Source organism: Pseudogymnoascus destructans (assembly GCF_001641265.1).
Source record: "Pseudogymnoascus destructans isolate 20631-21 unplaced genomic scaffold scaffold_26, whole genome shotgun sequence".
Lineage (NCBI taxonomy): Eukaryota > Fungi > Ascomycota > Leotiomycetes > Thelebolales > Thelebolaceae > Pseudogymnoascus > Pseudogymnoascus destructans.
The window spans coordinates 383,875-406,529 of NW_020167545.1; the positions used below are offsets into that span (position 1 = coordinate 383,875).

General features: G+C 48.4%; 2 protein-coding genes across 2 annotated transcripts; one reads left to right on the forward strand and one right to left on the reverse strand.

The window, feature by feature from the left end:
- Positions 1-18,536: 18,536 nt before the first annotated feature.
- On the forward strand, positions 18,537-19,231 carry VC83_08485 (uncharacterized protein; the record flags this gene model as incomplete). The annotated part of the gene is made up of 3 exons (XM_024472034.1): positions 18,537-18,622; positions 18,818-18,971; positions 19,043-19,231. 3 exons carry the CDS (start codon positions 18,537-18,539, stop codon positions 19,229-19,231), a joined length of 429 nt encoding a protein of 142 aa, XP_024320418.1.
- A 113-nt stretch (positions 19,232-19,344) lies between these two features.
- Positions 19,345-20,616, reverse strand: VC83_08486 (uncharacterized protein; the record flags this gene model as incomplete). The annotated part of the gene is made up of 1 exon (XM_024472035.1): positions 19,345-20,616. The coding sequence occupies one exon, from the start codon at positions 20,614-20,616 to the stop codon at positions 19,345-19,347; it is 1,272 nt and encodes a 423-aa protein (XP_024320421.1).
- Between the last annotated feature and the right edge of the window lie 2,039 nt (positions 20,617-22,655).

The window sequence follows — 22,655 nt, forward strand, 5'->3', positions numbered from 1 at the left end:
ACCAACCGAAACAAGGGCTCGTCGCGGCAGCTACTCGGCTTGCGTGCTTTGAGGACAAAGCACCTTCTCAAGGCGGGGGGTAGTGTAAGGATGCCTCCTTACTCGGGGTAGTTACGGCTGTCACGTGGCGTCATCGAGACTCGGGGCCGTTACGGGTCAGTCGCGACTGACAGCCTTAGGCACATAACGTAAGGAAGCCTTAGGCAAACAGGGAGCTAGCTGAGTCGGAGCGGTTTCGGGTATTTTAAGGGAACAGTCATACAGGGTTACACCTTCATCTTTTTTGTATCCTTCGTAGTAGACCTATAGGATTGCACCGACTCATATCCGACTCGCACTCCCATATGCCACTTCTCGTGATACGGTGCCCTGCGTCCTTACAGAGACCTTGCTCGACGATCTCTGATTCAAGATCAACCAAAGCCTACAGAAAGCCTTAGTTACTGAAGTAGGAACTACTACCCTACATGAATTCACAAAGAAATGCATGCTTGTGGACCAAAACCTACAGAGAATTCAAGAAAAGGAGAAGAGAATGAAGCCACAGCTGTTCGCCTACCAGAAGCAGAGTGGCCAAATTTCATGACACTCCTTCGATATTTGTGTCACGACCCTTGGATTCGCTTTAGTCTCTAGTACTTATTTCACTATGTCATTGACTTCACCTGCTTCACTCACTTCGCTGACTTCGCTTCACTTGCTGACCTAGATCAGCCCAAATGTTGACTACTGGCTTAGGCTCTCTTGTTATTGGCTTGCTGCACTAGGGCTCGCTTACCTAGGGTTCAGTTAATTAGTGCCTTCACTTATTTGGCACTAGGGATTTTTACTGTTATATAAGCACTTATTGCTCATGTCTCTTATTGATCTTTAGCTAGCAAATTATATACTACTTGGCCTTCTTGCAATTCCTCCTGCTTCGAGTATCGAAGTCTTCACATTATACTTCGGATACTTCTGCAGACTTGAAGGTCAGCCTCGGTTCGAACTGTCCTTACACCAAAGCCCTACTGCTAATACTACTGTTGAAATAGTAGCACTACAGAAGAAGCTCTACCGCCCTCCCTACCAAGATCCTGAGAAAGAATCACTTATGAAGCTTGGCAAATGCTTCCATTACCATGGAAGTGGTCATCGTGCTCGCAAATGCCCACAGAAGCAGAAAGTTAGAGTCAATGAGATCTCTACTACAGAAGAGCATGCTTAATATGAGTCAGGAAACGAATAGCCTCTAGAGAAGACGTCACTAGAGGTTCTATAGCAAGAATTGCCTCCACTGCCTCATCATTGTCCCATTTTGACTATGACACTCCATTCCTATCTACCTGCAAAATAGGAAGAAATCAAATTGTCATGCAAGCTTTAATGATAGCAGTGTAACAGGTGGAAGCTTTGTGAATGCTACTGATGCAAAACGAATTTGTGAAATTGAGAACATCTCTCCTATCCAACTTATAAAACCAAAGAACATTAAAGGATTTAATGGAGTTGCAGCACCTACAGCTACGCATGCTATATATCCTCGACTACAAATTAGAGATCACATTGAAAGTCTATGCCCTCTATTCATTACTACTCTTGGGAAACATTCTATCATTCTTGGGAAAGCTTGGATGAAGCAGCATGGAGTCACACTCAATATGGTAAATGACCAAGTCATCTTTACAAAGGGTCACTGCCAGCACACTACACCAACAGACACTTTAAAAGTGAAAACTACAAGTCCCCAAGCTGAGAAGCAAATACAAGATAAAGAAGCTCCGAAGCCAGCCCTCCAACCTCATTATAAGAACAAGAACACATGCACTGTTACAATAATTAGAGCTGTACCATTTAATATGCTTTAGAAGCAGAAAGGAGCTAAGGTTTTTGCAGTATCATTTAAAGATATACTTGCTGAACAAGCAAAGTAGGAAACGAAAGAAATCGACCCAAAACTGATCCTCCTAAAGGAGTTCCATAAATATCTCGATGTGTTCTCAAAACAGGCTGTAGACAAGCTCCCGCCTTATAGATATGTAGACTATCACATTGTGTTAGAAGGGAACTCGAAACTAGGGCATGCACCACTCTATAACATGTCTCGAGAAGAGCTTGATCTTGTGCAGAAACACGTAGAGGACAACCTTACCAAAGGATTCATCAAAGCTAGCAAAGCACCATTTGCCTCGCCTGTGTTATTTGTACGCAAACTAGGAGGTGGACTTCGATTTTACGTAGACTATCGCAAACTAAATGCAATCACAAGGAAAGACTCATACCTACTTCCCCTCATTAATGAAACATTGGCTCAAGTCACAGGTGCTAAATATCTTACAAAGATTGATATTAGACATGCCTTTAATCTAATTCGCATGCAGACAGAGGAGGACGAAGATCTGACAACATTCAAAACTCGATTTGGATCATACAAATACAAAGTTCTCCATTTAGACTTACGAATGGCCTAGCAACATTCCAACAATATATGAATGAAACATTAATGGAATACATAAACAAATTTGTCACTACATCCATAGATGATCTTCTTGTCTATAGCACAAGTAAGGAGGAACATGTTAAGCATCTCAAAATGGTTCTGCAAAAGCTTCGAGAAGCAGGACTACAAGCAGATATAGCAAAATGCGAACTCTTCGTTCAAGAGACAAAATTCTTAGGACTCATCATTAGAGTTAATGGAATTCGCATGGATCCTGGAAAGGTGAACACTATACTTGATTGGAAAGCACCAAAATCATTATGGGACACGCAAGCTTTTATCAGATTCTGTGTGTTCTATCGAAGGTTTATCAAGAACTATTCAAACATCATGAAACCACTTGTCAACTTAACGAAAAAAGACCATGTCTTCGAATGGACAGAAGCATGTCAGGAAGCATTCACACTTCTGAAAAAGACTGTCACAGAAGCCCCAGTCTTACGACATTTCGATAGAGAGAAGACAGCCTATGTTGAAGCTGATGCCTCAGATTTTATTTCCTCTGGGGTACTGTCACAGAAAGATGACAAGGGAATCCTACATTCAGTTGCATTCTTCTCGAAAAAGATGGCACCTGCAGAATGCAATTACGAAATCTATGACAAGGAGTTACTCACCATCGTTAGATGCTTCAAAGCATAGAGACCAGAAGTCAAGGGCACAGCAATGCCAGTCTAAGTTTTGTCAGATTACAAGGGTCTTGAATACTTCATGACAACAAAGAAGCTTACTTGAAGGCAAGCTCGATGGGCTGAGTTTCTGCCAAGGTTTAACTTTCAAATTATATATCGACCTAGGAAACAAAACAAAAAAGAAGATGCATTAACTTGAAGACTAGGAGATAGACTAGAAGGGAACTAAGAAGATGACCACTAAAGACAACAACTTTAAAGCATCCAGACCTCCAAGAGATAAGGAAATTCGAAAATGCTAAGATGAATCAAGATATCCAACTCACGCCAGTCCACCTACAGGAAGCAAGTATTCTAGACAAAATCCAAACTACACAACTTCAAGACAGCTTAAGCAAAGACACTATGTAGAAGCTCCAGAATGGAGAACAAAACAGTCTAGACATAGCTCTAGCATATTGCGAGGTGAACGAAGGGCTCTTATACTATCATAATAGAGTCTAGGTTCCAGAAAGTGCTCATGTTGAACTCTTACAAGAAATTCATGACTAACTAGCAATGGGACACCCTAGCATTAGGAAGATGATTCGGGTCATCAAAAGACAGTATTACTAGCCCTAGATGGATAAGACAATTATACAATACATCAAGAACTGCCATATCTGCAAAAGATCAAAACCTACAAGAGTTGCTTATAACAGACTTCTTCAACCAATCCCTGTTGACAGACAGTCGTGGAAGGACATATCACTTGTGTAAGGATGCCTCCATACCTAGATACTCGAAGAACCTGTCTCAGAACTGTTACGGTCACTACAAGCATGGAATCCGACTCGGTGGGGTTTCGAACCAGTAGAGGATCATATAGCGAGTTACACTATAGTGGGGGACGGTAAGTGTATAGGGTTCAGGGCCGATGTAGACCTGTTGCGGTGGAAGGTTCAGGGCTAGGGTTGGGATAACCGAGTTGGGCCCGTTTCAGGAGTTAAGGAAACAGACTCAACGGGGTTCCCCCTTCATCTTTTTTGTATCCTTCGTAGTAGACCTATAGGATAGCATCCGTTTAGCCTCCGACTCGCACTCTCATATGCTATTACTGTGAGCTGGGTGCCCTGTGTCCTTACAACTTGAATTTATTACAGGATTGCCATTGTGTGAAGGAAACAATGCTATTCTTGTTGCAGCATGCCGACTTACAAAAGAACGCCATTTTATCCCATGCTTTACAGGCCAAGAAGGCACAACTGCAGAAGCAACAGCACAGCTACTCCTTCGACATGTATGGAAACACCATGGTTTACCAAATTCGATCATCTTAGACAGAGGCCCCCAGTTCGTGGCTGTAGTGTGGAAAATCCTCTGCAAAGTTTGGAAAGTTATAACAAAATTGTCTACTGCCTTCTACCTAGAAACGGATGGGCAAAGTAAGAGGTTCAATGCAGAACTTGAACGATATTTACAAGCTCCTGTTAACTATCTCCAAGACAACTACGTCAAATATCTTTGCATGCCAGAATTTGCAGCAAATGCTCTACCTTTAGACTCTACAAAAACCAGTCCATTCTTTGTAAATAAGGGCTTTGAGCTAAGAATGAGTTTTGATATTAAGAACAGAAAGTTCCAAATAGCGCCATAGGAACACAAGGATATGATACAAAGCATGAAGATATTTGGGAGTTTCTACAAGACCAATTCGCACTCTCGCAAACTCGCATAGAGACATTCGCAAATCAACGCAGGAAAGCTGCACTAAGATATTAGGTTGGAGATCAAGTATGGCTATCTACATAAAATATCAGGACTCAGAGGCAATGTGTAACGCTGACTTCTAAACGATAGAAGACACAGGGGTTTCTTGTGTAAGGTTGACTTGACAGAGGAGGCAGGGGATTAAACACAAAGGCTTTCCAAGTAACATGTTACAGTATTGTAAAGAATACTATATTGAGTTGAGCACGAAGCTCCTATCTAAGGAAATACTATCTACTTATATAGTGGCGTCGTGCCTCATGGGTAATCTGGATAGTTGGCGGATAGCTAGATATTCAGGATAGTTCATGGATAGCTCAACTATCCAATATCCACTAGTTTCTGCAACTATCTATTAGCCCCGTCACATGGCAGTCTACCCCGCTTGCCCCCTGTAACTCACACGTCATGTTACTAGGCCCTGGTCCTGTAACCATGACGTCACGTTACCGTAGCCATAACAGGATGGAAGAAACTCGATCACAAGCAAGTTGGTCCATATAAGATTCTTGAACGAATTAGGCAAGTGGCTTATCGATTAGAGCTACTACTAAGCATGAAGATACATCCTGTCTTTCATAGTAACCTCTTATGACTTGACTCAGATGATGTTTTATAAGGCTAGCACCATGAACCACCCCTGCTAATTGTTATAGAAAATGAACTTGAATGGGAAGTTGAAGAAATCCTAGATTCTAAATTCCTACAGAAGAAGCTGTTCTATATGGCAGCATGGAAGAACCACCTACTAGACAACACTTGGTATCCCGCTACAAACTTCAACAATGCACCAACATAAGCTTTCTACTGAAAATACCCACAGAAGCCACAATGATCTTACTCTTGATCAGGAGATCAATATTAGTAGGGGGGGGGGTAGTGTTACGATTATAGCTTACAGCTTGTTACGGTTGTTACAGTTGTTACGGTTGTTACGGTTGTTACGGTTGTTACGGTTGTTACGGTTGTTACGGTTGTTACGGTTGTTACGGGTGCAGCCTTAGCCACCAAGGCTACAACCGCTAAGTGGACAACTGTATATTATGAGGAATAGCCTCACCTTCCTTCCTTCTTCTTCTTCTTCTCTCTTTAGATTCAATCTAGCTTATTATTCTCCAGACTGGCTTCTTGACCTCCATGACCATCGTAACATATTACAGCTTATAGGCCAAATACCAGCTTTCTAGAAAGCTGATATTATAGTAGACTCCTTAAAAGTCTGCTCCTAAATGCATGTGAGATCTCTCATAAAGGATTGTATGATGATGATGATGATATTTATTTACGTCCAGCAGGTGGCGGGCTTCGCCCGCCACCCTGTAAAACCTCCCGAAGGGTATGGGGACATGCTATGCTAGGGGTTTATGTACAGAGTATGACCTTAGATGGCATTTCGTGCATGTGCGCATGGTCTTATTGCCAGATGTCTGAGTGCCTTCCCCGCCTGTTGGGATGGCGTTAGTTATTTGTTAGAGGGGGTAGTTCCTCTACGGATGGTCCTGGTGGTTCAGGGATGGACATGCAGCTGGTGGCGCGCTGCTGTGGGAGGTCGAGAGGTGTGTCCTGCCGCCGTGCCGTGGGGTCGGGGCCCCATAGTGTGGTTGCAGGTTAGTGGAGTTGGGGGGGGGTGGGAGTTGTGGTGTTTTAGAGAGGGGTTATTGTGCTGGACCCCTCCAGCCAGGCTGCGTAAGCCTGCTAGTGCGATATCCTCAGGTATTGTGTCGCGTTAGGGCGCTGTCGTGGTTCAGGGTATTTTCTGGGTCGGACCCGGGAAATCACTTCAGGAGCCAGGCCTAGGGCTGGGTGCACCCGTTGCGCGCAGCGGGCAGTTGTGCGGGCGTGGGGGGGCCTTCCAGTTCCTTTGTTCTAGTCCTGCGTGGCCTCGTCATTCCGATTTCCCCAGCCGGGCCTGGGAGAAGGTTTTGTGGGCTAGGCCTAGGGAAACGTATGCCGGTCTAGAGTAGCCGTTAGCGGGGGCATACCATGGTGTAGAACTCCGTGGCCTGGAGGAGAGTGGCGAAGTTAGCTGGTTTAGCCATGAAGCGCGTGAGGTACTCAATGCCAGCGGCTGGGGTGTTTGGTCGGGCTTCTGGTCGCTGTGGCCAGTGGCGAAATTGGGATGGGGTGGTAGTCTTTCAGCAGTATTTAGGTCTACCGCACGAGCAGAGGAGTTGGGCGTCCTCGTGTGCGAACTTGGTGTGGTACGAGGAAAAGTCTCCGTGGGACGAGCGTATCGCTAGGAGCCTGTGTAGTGTCATCCGGAGGAGGTCGAGCTCTGAGAGCGGCTTCACTTGGTAATGAGGTTCCATTTGTCGTACCAGGTGGAGAGCTTAGTGCTGCACTGTGTCCACCAGGCCTGCTGTGCTTTCGTCCGGAGGTCTCGGTAGACAGAGCGGATGCCGCTGGCCGTCAGCTGAGAGGCCTGGCCTATGTCGCAGGTGTCCTGGGCCCCAAGTTCTGCGAGTTTGTCTGCTGCTTCGTTGCCATGTATTCCGGTGTGGCCGGGTGACCATCGGATACCGATGTCGAAACATTGCATCGCCTCCTGGCAGGCTATGAAAGCCCATTGGGATGAGTAGGGGGCGTCGCCTCTAAGGCACCAGATGACAGAGGTGCTGTCTATGCACAGCCAGAGGCGGCGCTGGCTGATGTCTGGGGGGAGGCGGAGCGTGTGTTGTAGGGCTTTCCAGGCCCCTATCGCTTCCGCGTCGAAGACGTGCAAGAGGGGGTTGATGGCCCCGTGTCCCGAGGCAATCTGGCGGCCGTTCTGGTAGACGGCATAGCCGTATCCCACCTTGCGGGCTCCAGAGTGCTGTTGCTCCGACCCGTCTGAGAAGATGGTGACGTCCGTGTATGGTAGGGCTGCCCACCATCGTTTGAAGTGGTTGGAGGCGGTGGTTTTGTCGAGACCGCCTGTTGGGCTGGTGCGGCACCCAGTGGTGAAGTGTGGGGGCCTTAGTATCGGCCGTGGGATGGCGGGGATGATGCCGAGTTGCTGTATCTTGGTCTTTGGGCGCTGTTGGGCTCCAGCACCTCTGCCCCTGGCGATGTGTGGTGGCTGGATGCGCTGGACGAGGGGGTGACAGGCCTCTACTGTTTGGAGTCGCATTGCAAAACGGAGTTTGGCGTCCTCAAGTGCTGCCATCCCGGAGGGTAGGCCGGCGTCACGGAAGAGGGTTATAGTTGGTGTGGTTCGCCAGACGGGGAGGACACCTCTTGCAGCTAGGGTGATAGTCTTCTTGACTAGGTCGACGTGCCACCTGAGTCGCGCGCTGACTGTGGCTGTCCTGTTGCCGTGCAGTGGCCTTGCTGGCTTGTGTCGGCCTGCGTACCACGCTTCCGTACCGTACAGGATAGAGGGGAGGATGCAGGTGATGACCGCTTTCCGGAGTGCTGAGGCGGGGGGGCCATCTGACGTCCGGGCGAGACTGCGGATGTGCCGGGCGACTTGCCGTGCTTTTGCTGCACGTTCCGCGACGTGGCGTCTAAAGGTTAGTTTGCGGTCGAACCACACTCCAAGCCAACGAAGTGCTGGTTGGTCCCCCTCTTTGGTGGCGGATAGGATGGGGTGGATGGTAAGCTCATTGTTAACTCGGCAGGGGGGGGCGGCTAGGCTGTTCTTCTTTGTGAGGTGGATCATCTCAAGCTTCTCTGGGGCGAAAGCGGCCTTGTTCTGGGCGCCCCAGCGGATGATGCTGTTTACGTCGCCTGCAAGGAGTTGGACGTTGTCTTCAAGGGAGGGGGAGGCCCTATAGAGGCAGATGTCATCCGTGTAGCCGAAGCGCAGGGTGTTGTCTTCGGCGAGGAGCTCTGCTAGGTACAGCATGTAGAGGACTGGGGAGAGTGGTGGTCCTTGGGGGGTGCTGCAGGCGACCTTGTGGTATGGTGTGATGGCATCTTCGAGCCTTACCCATACGTGGCGATCAGTGAGGAAGCTGTTAACAAGCCATGTGAGTGAGAGTGGCCATCCTTGGGCTGTCATGCGCTCGAGGAGTCAGTTTTTGAGCAGGGCGTCGAAGGCCCCTTGAACATCCATGGTGACCATGGTAACCTCGTTGCCAGCTGCAAGGGCTGTTTTGACTTCGTGGGTAAAGCAGGCGACCAGGTCCATCACTGAATGTTTGGGGAGGGCGCCCCCGTGTTGTGGGCTAAGGATGGAGTGAGTGAGGGCTGTCCAGGCGATCCTGTGGGCGATGATCTGCTCAAGGCCCTTAGAGATGCAGGAGAGGAGAGCGATGGGGCGCCATGATCGGACGGAGGTCCTGTCCTTCTTGCCGACCTTTGGGAGCATGGCTACTTTGGCGTACTTCCATGGATGGGGAAAGTGATTCGTCCGAAGGCAATGGTTGAAGAGGTTGTGGAGGGCGCCCTGGACTTGTGGCCAGCATGCCTTAAGCAGTCTGACTGTGACTCTGTCTGTTCCAGGGGAGGTGCTAGAGACCCCAATAGTGTTCCGTTCAACTTCCTCAAATGATACTCCCTGGTCCCACGGTAGGTGCCCACTGCCGTTCCAGTTGTGGAGGGGGTCCTCTTCTAGATCGTCTCCAGCGCTGAATCTGTCCAAGACTGCCATTCGTAAGGCCTCAGCTTTCGCCAAGGTACCCTCAATGGTGAGTCCGTCTACTACGAGAGGTGGCGCTTGAAGGTTTGACGACAGCTTATGTCAGCCTATGACTTTGTAGAGTGCTTTGTCGTCTTGGACGCCGTTGATGATGTGCTTCCAGTAGTTGCGTTTCGCCTGTCGGACTGTGCGGTGGAAGTCGCGTGTGGCTTCGGAGGGGCTGCCTCCTGTGTGGTTGCGCATTAGGAGGTGGTGCTTGTGTGCCTCCTGGCACTGCGGTGTCCACCATGGGGCCGGGCTGCCCTCGCCCCGGTCGGGTCTCCCTACTGTCTGGATGGAGGTGCGGAACACTTCGGTGAGTGCAGTCGCGTATTGGTCAATGTGTGCCGCATCTGCTGTCTCAGGTAGTGGGGTGAGTGTTGCGATGCCATTTTGTATGAGCCCGGCGAACCTTGGCAGGTCGGATTCGGGTATCCGGTAGTGGTGTTGTTCGAGGGATGTGTGGCCTCTCCCTGGGATGGTCGTTATCTGGGTTTCGTGGTCTGAGCCGCTGTGTAGCCTGGGGTGCACAGCAGTGTGTGCGAAGGGGATGTTGGAGAAGGTGAGGTCTAGGACATGCCCCGCCCGCTGTGTGGGCTCTCCTGGGACCCTGATGAAGTCCATGCCGCTATCGCTAGCCCAGCGGGCAAGCTCTGCCCCTTGGTGTGCTGGCTGTATGCCCGGCTCGAACATGTCGTGCCAGGCATTGAAGTCTCCTCCTATGAGGCAGTTTGGGGGGGGGGAGAGGTGCGTGACATATTCGAGGATGTGCGGCTGGAGGGGTTGGCAGTAGGCGTTGAGGATTGCGTAGCCGTTTACGTCGGTCCAAAGCATGTCGCGGCTGTCTGTAGGGCGGCGTTGCTGAGTCTTAAGGCCGGCCCCTTTGCAGACGTATGTCATGACTCAGGGTCGTTCTGCTTCCCGCTGTTCCGCCTCAGTGCTGTCCCAGCTGTCGACTGGCGCGTAGCAGTCGTATCCTGGGTGGTTCTGGGTCTTTGTGCCAGGGAAAGTAAAGGGTTCCTGGACGCAGATGATGTCTATCTGTTCTGTGAAGGCCAGGTGGAGGATGGTGGTGTGGCAGGGTGCGCTCTTGCCGGTGTTCGCCCAGCAGACTTGTAGGTCCCGGCTGCGGGGTTGTGTGTGGCGGCGGTGGCGGCGGTGTTGCAGGTGGTGTCCTACCATAGAGGGGTAGTGTTGTCCATGTCTGTGTCCTGTCCGGAGCTATGTGGTGACTCTGCCACCTGACTGAAGCTCTGCGCAGAGAGGTCGGCGAGGTTTAGACTCTTGCGGGGGGCTGAGGTGCGCTGTGGGCGTCCGCTTGAGCTGGCTTGGGAGGAGAGGGTGCTATTGCTGTTGCTGTTGCTGCTGCCACTGCTAGAGCTCGGGGTGCTGGCCACCTCATGGGCCGTGACGGCCGCGCCCCGTTTCCTCTTAGGCTGGGTAGCAGCAACAGTGATTGTTGGGCCTGGAGCCTGGGGTTGCGGTTGTGGTGCTGGAGCTTGTTCAGCCGTGGCCGGTGTGTGGGTGCCCTGGAAGGTCCGGTCCCCTTGTCGGCGGATGGAGTCGAGTTCTCTCTTAGTTGGTTTGATGATCCGGCCGTGCTGGCGCCTTGGGGTGGCCGGGCAGTAATCATGGCCGGCTGGGAAGGGGCCGTGGCAGTTGGCGCATTTGGCTTTGTGGGTGCAGTTGAGTGCTGTTGGGCCGGTGTGATGGTCTGTTCTTTCGCTGCAGTGGTTGCATCGCGGTTGTTTGGCGCACTTAGTGGGGTTGCAGTAACCCTGACAGCCAGGGTTGTGTCTGGTGATGGCGGTCTTCTTGGTTATGAGTTTAGAGAGCTCGCTGGTGTTAAAGAGCTGGAAAGGCTTGACTGGAACGTGGAAAGAGATGATTAATCTTTCCGGTGTGTGGGCTGGCTCCGTGTCGGAGGGCCGGCAGCTAACAGGCGTCTGTTGAGCCTGGGCCCAGACTTCCTCGTTAATCAATTCAGCTGTGATAGTAGGTGTGTCCCCGAGGAGTTGGTGAATAGTGCTAGGGACCCCTTGGACAGCGTAGTTGTACCAGGTCTCGGGTTGCTTGATGGCAGTGGCCTGGAAGATGCGTAGTATGGTTTCAGCATTTTCTTGGTTGGTGAGGAGGACTCGAGCGGTTGGGTTGGCGGGGGTGATGGCCCAACCGGTGCGGGTAGGGGCGATCATTGGGACTGAGGCCAGGGTGAGGCCCGCAATCCTTTTGCTGAGTTCCTGGCATAGTGCGAAAGGCTGGGGTCGTTGGAGCAGGGCTGCCTTTTCGACTGTGATGAGCAGTCGCTGGTGTTGTTTCGGTGGGCTGGCCTTTCTGTGGCTGGAGCTGGTGGCGCCAGAGATTGTGGTGGCGGTTCTTCCTGAAAGGGACGAGCTGTGGGTCCTAATGCCTTGGGGGGTTGCCCCTGAGTTTTTGGGGGTCTTAGCCACATCCGCCCAGCTCACGGATTTGGGGATGGTGGAGAGGGCGGTTAGGGAGGGTTGGCTCCGTAGGCGGATGGGCGCATAGTTGGCGGTTTCGGCATAGAGCGACGCTGTGAGGTAGCTGACGACTCTGCTGCAGAGGTCATGGGCGAAGGTGCGCTGCTCTGGGAGCTTGTATGCGGCCACGAACTGGTCTACAGTGCAGGCAAAATCGTGCATGACTGTCCTTTGGATCTTGGCTTCTTTGTCGATGGCGTCGAGCTCGCCGTCTATGGCTGCTGCTGCGTTGTGTCTGGTGGGCGCGCTTTCACCGAGGTTGAGACGGGGAGGGGCTACAGTATTGATACTGAGCGTACGGTGCTGTCTCTTTGAAGTGCGATTGATGTTGGATGGTGATTGTGGTTCCTGGGGGCGTGCGAAGCCGCTGTCTTGGGCGCCTGGAACTGGGTGCTGGGGGGTGGAGGCCTCCATATCGGCCCAAACCTGCCTGTAAGAAGCCAGAGGGGGCCGGGTAGGAGTTAGAATGCGTATTCGACTGCAGGTACAGGGTCCAGGCTGGAAAGTTGATGGGTCGGTTCGAGGTTTTGCATTGGGTTCTGTGTGTTCTACCGGCAGTTTATAAGAAGCTGCTATACTATTATGAAGCCACTGGTAAATCTCACAAAGGTCAAATATGTCATAAAGGATTGTAGGTTGTAGGTAACGTCCATAGCCTATATATCAGTAAGCACAGCCTGTTGATGGTAGTGTTTATATAGCTGGAAACTCCCCACGTCTAATGGCTGTAGAATGTGTGTAAGATGTGAGGGAAAGGTGTAACGTACATGTATAGCGAAAGCGCCAAACAAGCGAAAGCGCCAAAATGATGCGGTGACCAAACCCCCCAACTAAATGTTAAATTCCTCAACAACAAAACATGCCCCATAAAAACGATGAAAGCCAATTAGTGCTAGCTATCCAGGCTATGCAAAGCGACCCAAAGTTATGCCTTCGAGTTGCTGCTAGGATCTATTCTGTGGACCACCGCAAGCTAGGTCATCGTCTAGAAGGTGTACCTTCACGACGCGATATCCAAGCCAACTCACGGAAATTAACTAACCTAGAGGAGTCCGTCCTTGTTCAGTATATACTCGACCTAGCTGCCAAAGGGTTTCCTCCTCGGCTGTCTGTTGTTGAAGATATGGCAAGTCGACTACTTGCAACACGCGACGCGTCACGCGTTGGGTCGCGTTGGGCTTCAAACTTTGTTAAGCGGCGTGTAGAGCTCCAGACACGCTTTCAGCGCAAATACGACTACCAGAGGGCTAAGTGCGAAGATCCAGAAGTTATTAATGGCTGGTTTGAGCTTGTGCGTAACACAATTGCGAAATATGGTATCGATGAAGCAGATATCTACAACTTTGATGAGACTGGGTTTATGATGGGCGTTATCTCAACTGCTATGGTTGTAACAAGCTCAGACGGGCGGGCAAAAGCAAAGAAGGTACAGCCTGGTAATCGGGAATGGGTTACAGTAATCCAAGGCGTTAGTTCTCAAGGTTGGGCAGTACCACCATTTATCATTGTTGCAGGCAAAAACCACCTTACATCTTGGTATGAGAATAGTGGATTTTCAAGCGATTGGGTGATTTCTGTTACTGAAAATGGCTGGACTACAAACGAGAGAGGCATGGATTGGATTCAGCACTTTGAGAAGCATACAAAGGCCCGGAGTGTTGGTGGTTATCGCTTGTTAGTCCTTGATGGTCATGAGAGCCACCACTCAGATGAGTTTGAGGAGTACTGCAAGGAACACAACATTATTACGCTTTGTATGCCTGCTCACTCTTCTCATCTACTCCAGCCACTTGATGTTGGCTGTTTCGGCCCGTTAAAGCAGGCCTATGGTCGGCAAATTGAAGATATGATGCAGGCTCATATTTCTCATATTACAAAGGATGACTTCTTTCCTGCCTTCCACACTGCATTTAACACTACAATGACGGAAAGTAACATTCGAGGCGGGTTCCGAGGGGCAGGGCTTCTTCCATTTGACCCTGAGAGAGTGATATCTACACTTGATCTTAAGTTAAGGACACCAACGCCTCCAAGCTCCCGCCCAGGTACTGCTCAACCTTGGGTTTCTCAGACACCAAACAACCCAATTGAAGCTATGTTACAGTCTACATTTATTAAAACTCAGATTTCACGCCATCAAAATAGCTCTCCAACCTCAATCTATGCAGCTGTTGACCAGTTTACAAAGGGTGCATCGCAAATAATGCATCAATTAGCACTGCTAAAGGGAGAGAACCAAAACCTACGACAGGCAAATGAAGTACTAAGCAAGCGCCGGAGAGCTAGGAAAACACGACTACAGCAAGGAGGATCACTTAGTCAACAAGGGGCGCAAGAGCTACAGGATGAGAGGGATGTTGTGCAGCAGTAATGCGCGCACGTGTCAGATTGTAATAGACACCTCTGAGGAAGAGGACTCCGAGTAGTTTCAATTGATTTCTAATGTTGTGGTAGATTTATCGCAATGTTTGTCGTGAGGGTAGATAATTTTGGCGCTTTCGCTTGTTTGGCGCTTTCGCTATACATGTACGTTATATAATAATGTTATATTCTTCTGCTATAATGATGAAATCATGGTTTGTATGGCTTATATAAGAGTCGAGTAATAGAACCTTCAGCTCCTCATGTAGAGCTGTATGGCCTATAAAATGCTGTAGCTAGAGTGCAAGCTGGCTATTTGAAAATCCCATGTCAGAGAGTAGTACTAGCTCCATGCCTTCGAGGTTGGTATAGTACTATGAATCCATATGAATTTTGCCTAGAATGACAAGTACTAGTGGTATGACTTTTCCTACTACAGACACAGCCTCTAGGATAGTAATAGATGTACGGTTTTCACAGCTTAGAGTATAGAGCTCCTTTGCTGTTCGTGGTACCATAACCTTCTTGTAAGGATGCCTGTCGGAAAGGATCTGAGTCGGACAGGTTATGGTCACATGATAAGAGTTAAGGCAGGTTAGTTGAGTCGGACCCGTTTCGGGTACTTATGGAGATTGACCCAACGTGGTTCCTCTCCTCATCTTTTTTGTATCCTTCGTAGTAGACCTATAGGATAGCATCTGTTTAGCCTCCGACTCGCACTCCCATATGCTATTACTGTGAGCTGGGTGCCCTGTGTCCTGACACTTCTCACCTCCTAGAATTCCAACTCTAAATCCTGTTTCATCCATATTCCAAATTGACTCTGGCTTTGTATGGCATTCTAGTACAAACTCAATGTACTCTTGAAACCATCATGTAATAGTAGACTCATATTGAGCTTTTGTATGCTGTAATGCAATAGGCTTTGTAGTAATAAAGTGGTATTCTTAAAGCTCATTCTGTATATATTTTGTAAGCTAGCTCTGTGATGGTGGAGCCTATGGGCTAAGCTTGCAGACTATAGTAAATATCATATTTCTAGTAGCTCTAAGCCCTAGGAAATACTGCTCTACATTTCTTTAGGGCCTCTGTCTGCATAGTAGAGAGCACCTTATTCTAGCCCCTTCTACAGGTCTGTGGGTTCTGAGTACGTCGTTTGATACTTAGACATAGAGTTGATTCTAGGACCTTGAAAATGCAACTAGCAACCCTTAAAGATTCAGAGGAGTCCCCTCTATTAAATGAATTATATAGGATTACAATATAAATTACTATCTACAGCTATGGAAAAGGTTTTGTTAAGGAATAGCAGTAAACAGACGCATGTAGCAAAAGCACGCATTTCGCTTCCTCCCATTTCTTGTGCATGCGGATCGCTTACTCCAACCTTAAGCTAAGCGAAAAGTTTAGTTACAACGATTAGTTCTTAAGTTAGCTAATCCTGTTTATGTTACTGCTTACGCCATTACTTAGCTTCTTAGCCTTTATATTATGGCTATGGTAATGTGATATTAGTTATATGGCTAGTAGGGCTAGGCTTAGTAACGTGACCTAAGAAGTCATGAGGCTAGCACGGCTAGGCTGTAGCGTAACCAGGCTAGTGGATAGTTGCACTATCTATCAACTATCTAGATTATCTATAATGCATGACACCACTATATAAGTAGATAGTATTCCCTTAGACAGGAGCTTTGTGCTCAACTTAATATAGTATTCTTTACAATACTATAACGTGTTACTTAGAAAGCCTTTGTGTTTAATCCCCTGCCTCCTCTGTTAAGTCAACCTTATGTAAGAAACCTTTGTGTCTTCTATCATTTAGAAGTTAGCTTACACTTCACAGTCTAATGCCCATGATCAGATGACAAGTCACATCATGTTGAGGGAAAGAGAATGGCAGCTTTTTGTGCAATTGTTAGGCTCGCTAATTGGCACTTAGCATGAGTAGATTGCATTAGGTTTTAGGCCTAAACCCTTCTGTTACTTAGGGAGTTTAGGTAGGCCCTCCGAATGACATAAATAATATGTAGGCTCCGTAGGTAGTGTAGTAATTCAATCCATTCATTCTATATACTGTAGTCTACTGTCCAGTTCTCCTGCCTTTTGTGCAAAAGCCTAAAGTGTCATACTGACATTCGTTGCACTCAGTTTGCTATCAAACTCAAGAGCAAACTTAGAAATCTCCTCCTCAAACCTACAAGTCACTATACATATTTTGGCTTATCACACCAACAACAAGAGCAATACTACTCAATGATTGCTGCAACCCTCTATGATTCATTACACGTCATTGCTCCTTAGTTACTGGGCCGATATTACCACATAGCATATCTCTACAACCCTCTATGATTCATTACATGACATCACTCCTCAGTTACTGGGCTAATACTACCACATGACATATCTCTACCAACTAGAGTCCTAGTAAGATGAACGATAGTTCCAAAAGCTTCTACAACCCTCTATGATTCATTACACGTCAAAGCTCCTTAGTTACCCACAAGATTGGTTAGGTTATGACATAATTTGTCTATAGGGGTACTCTGACCTTGGACCTCCTTTCACTTCCTATAGGCTAGGAACCTAAGAGATGGTTCTATGGGATTCTCTTACATTGACTACAGTTACCAAGCCTGGTTAGTCATGGAAAGTCTTGGAAAATGAGAGAACTACACTACTTTAGCATAAATAGGATTGCCCTTTCCTTAAGAAAGGGCAAGCAGATAATACAGTAAATCGACTATCACATACTTCTACGTCTTTTCCAAGCTTCCAAGCATTGATCTTGTTATTCCTTGTTTCTGAAAAGTCAGTGAGGTGCTAACCTCTGACTTATCCCTGAGTTCTCAGACTCAACATTTGTTACAACTTGTCTAAACCACTCCACTACATCATACACCTGATTGCTGTATTGTGGAATAGTCTAAGCTACAACCCTTTGGCTCTGTTTCCTAAGACAGTGTGTTGTCTTAGTAAAATCATCCCTTCCCTTGGGTGGCTAGATTCTCACATCTGGTGCACCCACCATTACACAAAGGTCTAGTCACTAAACACACTACATGATTTGCATGTGGTTGCAATATTTCGATCATTACTCTAACAGGTTATGAGCCTGGCGACGCTTAGGGAGATTCGTGTTTTATACTACAAAGAATTGATTCTGAAGTCTCACATCGATAAAGTGAAAAGCTGAGCTACCTGCTACGGTTTAGCTACACAAGCTAGAAAGTGATAACAGCTTGCGAAAATGGAGTCAGAGCACATCGAAAGGTCCTGGATCCAGAAGCTGTCTAGTCTGAACTATCAGAATTCGGCTCTCTAGATCTAGATCGAGTTCATTGAGAGGAAGGTTTAGAGTGTTATTAATGACAAGTTTATGCTTGAATATGAGCTAGACAAGCCAAAAACGGAAGAAACTAAGGAGGTTGCTGCTACACGCAAAGAATAGCTTGCTTTCCTCTACGACAATAGGGCTAGGAGGATCATCTAGAAAGTTGCCTCCTGTCAATTGTCAACTGGGTTATAGGCCTCTTGACAGCCAGAGAGGTCTAGGACAAGCTTAAGAGAATGCATGCCCATGACGGGCTGTAGCAGCTAGACTTGAAAAACAAGGCCTTTAGGAGCTACCTTCCGCTAGCATCTTCACTAGTGTTTGACATCGCCACAATGCTAAACCAGCTCTAGGATGATATCAGAGCGATAGAGCTAGAAGACAGGCCCTTAGACTTGAGGAAGGTCAGCTGGCTCCTAGCAATTATAAGAAGTCATAGTGGAAAATATGACATTACTAGTGCCTAAATCAGGGCAGCAAGGATTACGGATTACCAAGATATCATCGACTAGTTCATTGACATCGAAGGGCAGATGAAGGTTTTAAAGCCTGTTACCGAATCCGCCTAGCAAGCCTCTATAGGTACTGGAAACACAAGGGGCAAAGTGGGTGGACAGGGCGGCAGAGGCAAATCCTCTTAGAAAGACACCCATACGTGTTACCACTGTAGGAAGACTAGGCATATTTGTTAGGGCTGTAATGCGAAGAAGAGAGCCGAAAACGGTAGGGCTGTCAACTAGACCCCTCACGGCCCCTAGCAAACGCTACTGGTATCTAGGCTGCTACTACCACTAAGACGTCCTAGATCACCACGATCAACAAACCCCATGGCATCGATGCCTGCTAGGTTAGCAACGACCAAACCCAAAGCAAGGCTTAGATCATGGACTCGGGCTTCTCCTGCTACATGACATATGCCAAAGAGGCATTTACCGACTACATCAGTCTAGACAAACCGATTCCAGTTAGGTTAGCCAACAGGATGGAAATCTAGGCTGTTGCACACTTTCAACTATCGCCCTCATCCTGAGAGGCACTGCTCTTGCTCTTCCCGCCGCCGTTCAAACTGTCCGCCTCACCTTTGCTGACGGGACCATTCACCCAACCAGTGCGCCTCCTCTGTGGCTTCTTCAGTCATCCCGCTCTATCTAACATACCCCTCAGACCATGCTTTGCCATCTCCATCATCGACGCACCAGACTACCTCGCCCTGAGCGACTGCACCTTCCACACTGGCGGCGAGCAGACTCTCGTTGGCGGCCTGCGCGCCGACGGTGTGCAGCAGGTCATCATTGGCCCGCCTCAGCCCATCACTAGCGTGAGCTGTTACGGAACTTGCGACCTTTTATGTGCCGGCAGTGTTGGCAAGGACAAGCTAACCATGGACAGGCAAGTGCTACGATAATAACAACCAGTTTATTGGCCCCTGCTGCAATGGGTACTGTGCTGCTACTCTTTGCAGGCCTTGGATCAACCCCTCCAACCCCTCCGTTTAAAGTGAAAGCTTCGAAGGGGAAGCATCAAGGAGGCGTTCTGGGGTCTGGGGTTAGGTTTGGTGCAGATGTTTCTATGTACTGAATCCTTTCAAGGTCCCATGAGGGCTGATCACTTTGCTTTCCATCCATTACGGAGCAAAGTAGAGCATAGTATTTATATACATTGGTATCTTATAATCTTTTTACATTAATGGCCTAATCTCGTGCCATCTCTTCATATTCCGGGAGTTCCCATCCCTTGAGGGTCTCCTTAAGGCTCCACTTCCCGATATTCACCTTGAATAAAGAGGCTATCCCCACGAGACAATTGATGACGGCAATTCCAAACGACGTTGACATGAATGAGTCCAAACTCGACTTTTCTTCTACCCCTTTCTGGATGTAGTTCATAAAAGGCTGGAACTTTTGTTCGTAGGCCTTGAGCGCCGCCGCAATGCCATCTCTGCTACCACCTCCTTTACTAGCATCTCCACCACAGTGTCTCCCGATCTCGCCAGCCAAGATATAGGCACCCACCATGGCGCCGGTAGTGCCCATTCCCGTATGTACCGACGGGCAAAAACCCGCATCTCCAAGGAGAGTTACGCGGCCGCGCGACCAGGAGTCCAGCTTAACAAGGCCCAGGTGCTCGCCATAGAAGTTATCGGTGTCTTTGAGGGACTCCACGAGCTCATCCAGCTTCCACCCGGCGCCTTTGAAAACCTCTGCCAAGGCCGCCTTTTCCTCTTCGATGCCTTCCTGACAAGCAGTCCTGAGTCGCCCTGTATCAAGCCTGCAGGCAAGGTATACCTGGATCTCATCCGAATTGCTCCGTCGAGTCAACACCCATCGGATACCAGTAGCAAGGTAGAAAGTGGCCATGTACCCCTCTCCTTCTCGCATCGGCTGAGGGATAGTGAAGTATGCGATGTATTCGCCATCGCCAATCGGGACGAACGCATCCGCAGCGCCGGGTCCGAGCATCATCCTGCGTGTTCGTGATCCCTGGCCATCGGCACCAATCAAGAGATCGTACCTGCCCGTCTTGCCGTCCGCAAACTTAACCTCAACGCCGCCTTCTGTCTCCTCAAAGCTTTCGATCGACGTCCCGAAGACATACTCGACTCGGTCCTTGGTTACATCATACATAATACGACAGAGATCGCCCCTCATTATCTCATACTCGCTAGTGAAATTCTGGTTTCCTTTGCCAGAAGTGTTTGCCGGGAAGTAGCCGCGTCGCCTGCCAGACTTGTCGACTACCTGGATGCCCTGCTCTGGAGCGGCTTTGGCACGAAAAGCCTCGTCGAGACCCATGCGTTTCAAGACCTCGATTCCGTGGCCGCGAAGATCTATCTGGAGTCCTGTGGTCCGTAGGCTCGAGAACCGTTCGACGACGGTGACGTCGTGGCCGAGCTTTGACAACCAAAAGGCTACTGCATTACCGGCAATACCGCCACCGCTGACGAGGATTTTCATAGATGCCATGGTTTGCTTGATATTATGGGCGCTTAGGTGGTAAATTGAAGCAATAATAGATATAATTTTATAACATCCGAATGTTTTGACTTAACAGGCAGCAGAGAACGCCCGAACGAAAGGTCATTTAACACAAGGACAGGCCCGAACCTCCCAATATAATGAAACAGTTTGCTTTGACTGGAGCTTGAGGAACGGTAGTACCGGAGGAAACCTTTCACAGCTTATATTATTGAGCACTCCCATGATTTGGAATTTGCTGTTACCCCCGAACCGAAAATGGGTATACTGCGTCGTAAGCTCGTTCAAGTCATCCATCTGTTATCCCAGTAAATCAAGTGGCTATACAGATAGCTGAAGACTCAATGCAGGTCTTAAATCCTTGAAGCACCACATATTGGTTGGGTAGTACGTACAGCTAAAACTTTTTAGGGGTTATTTGAGAACATAGTGGACGGAGATAAACACACGGCCTATTGGCTTCCTGTCTCGGACTTAACCATTCAAACAAGCTCAAAAGACCGACGAGACTCCTTTTAAACACCGGCGATTCCCAATCATCGGGAAATTCACACTTGTCGCACAATTTGTTGCAAAATCCTTCATGAAGAGTAACCCCAGTGTAAGGCCGCTAATCCGTAAGTGCTGCAAGATGCCACTATTTGTCGAGAGATTTCGAAGTTGCATCTGACACAAGACCAGAAAGAACCTTATCCCCGCCATGTCCGAACCCCTGAGCCCCGCCTCATCTGTGAAAAAGCGACGAAGGCCAGCTCTTTCATGTGAGCCATGCCGACGGCGGAAGGTCACCTTGTAGCCAATGTGTGCAGTCAAAAATTGCAACCCTTCCAGCTGTGTCTCGTCGCACACGCGGCGCCTACCCGGCGGCTTCCTTCCCTAGGCAATCTTCAACGGGGCTTTTAAATCGAGTACGGAGCATCCCGAGTAGCTTAAGCACTCACGCATCTTCAGTTGACGTGTCACCCAGCTCTACCCACCTCTCTACTACCACCCATCCCGGCTCATATGGCTCGCCGGTTGTGGAATCGGGTGAATCCCATCAGGAGGAAACACTTTGCCACAAAGACTTGCTCGATCGCATCGAGCAAGTCTTTGTGGCAAAGTAGCTGGCTATCGCCAAGTCAGAGGGAACGACTAATTCACCACCTCCAATTCCAAACGTAGCTCCCAAAAAGCTAAGTGGCATCATATCGAAGACACGGTTTTTGGGAGGCACTCACTAGACGTACTCGCACGGAGCTGTATGTTATCATTTTTGCCGAGTCTAGCAGCGAAGCTGACCTTTGCAGTTTGACGACATAGCTTATCTATTTGCTAAGTCTACTAGACATCCCTCGGGCTGTTCTTATACTTCCTCGGAGCAAGTAGATGATATTACAGAGATTATGCAAAAATGCAAGGCACTCGCCAAAAGTATGAAGGCAATTCCGTACTCTCAATGGCTCGCAGTAAGTTGCAACCTCCTCCTTTTACTCTTGACTACCTCTAATGCCTCTCATACACCACCTGGGGTTTAATGTATGCTAACTTACTATTCCTATTCAGAATCCATGTTTCAGAGATGCTGTTCCCGAAAAAAATTGCGGATCAGTTGGTTAATGCATACTTCAGAACCTCTGAATCTATATAGCGAATCCTTCACATCCCGTCATTTCTGAAGGAATACCAGCAGTATTGGGATCAACCCGATGTGGCGAATCCCGTATTCATCGTCAAGCTCTTACTTGTCATGTCAATAGGGGGGTGCTTTTATCAAGGCCCCGACTCTACACATTACCCAGTAGAATCAAAGAAATAGATTTTTGCCGCACCATCCTGGCTATCTACTCCTTTTGAGAAAGCAAAACTTCACATCTCTACAGTCCAAATTCAATGTCTATTAATTATAGCACGCCAATACTGTTCAATATCTGGCGATGTCGATCCTACGAACGGCTATGCAAATGGGTTTCCATCGTGACTCGGCAGGTTTGCCGAAAATAGGAATACTTCAAAGGCATGATCCAACTATCAATTGGAAGCATTTA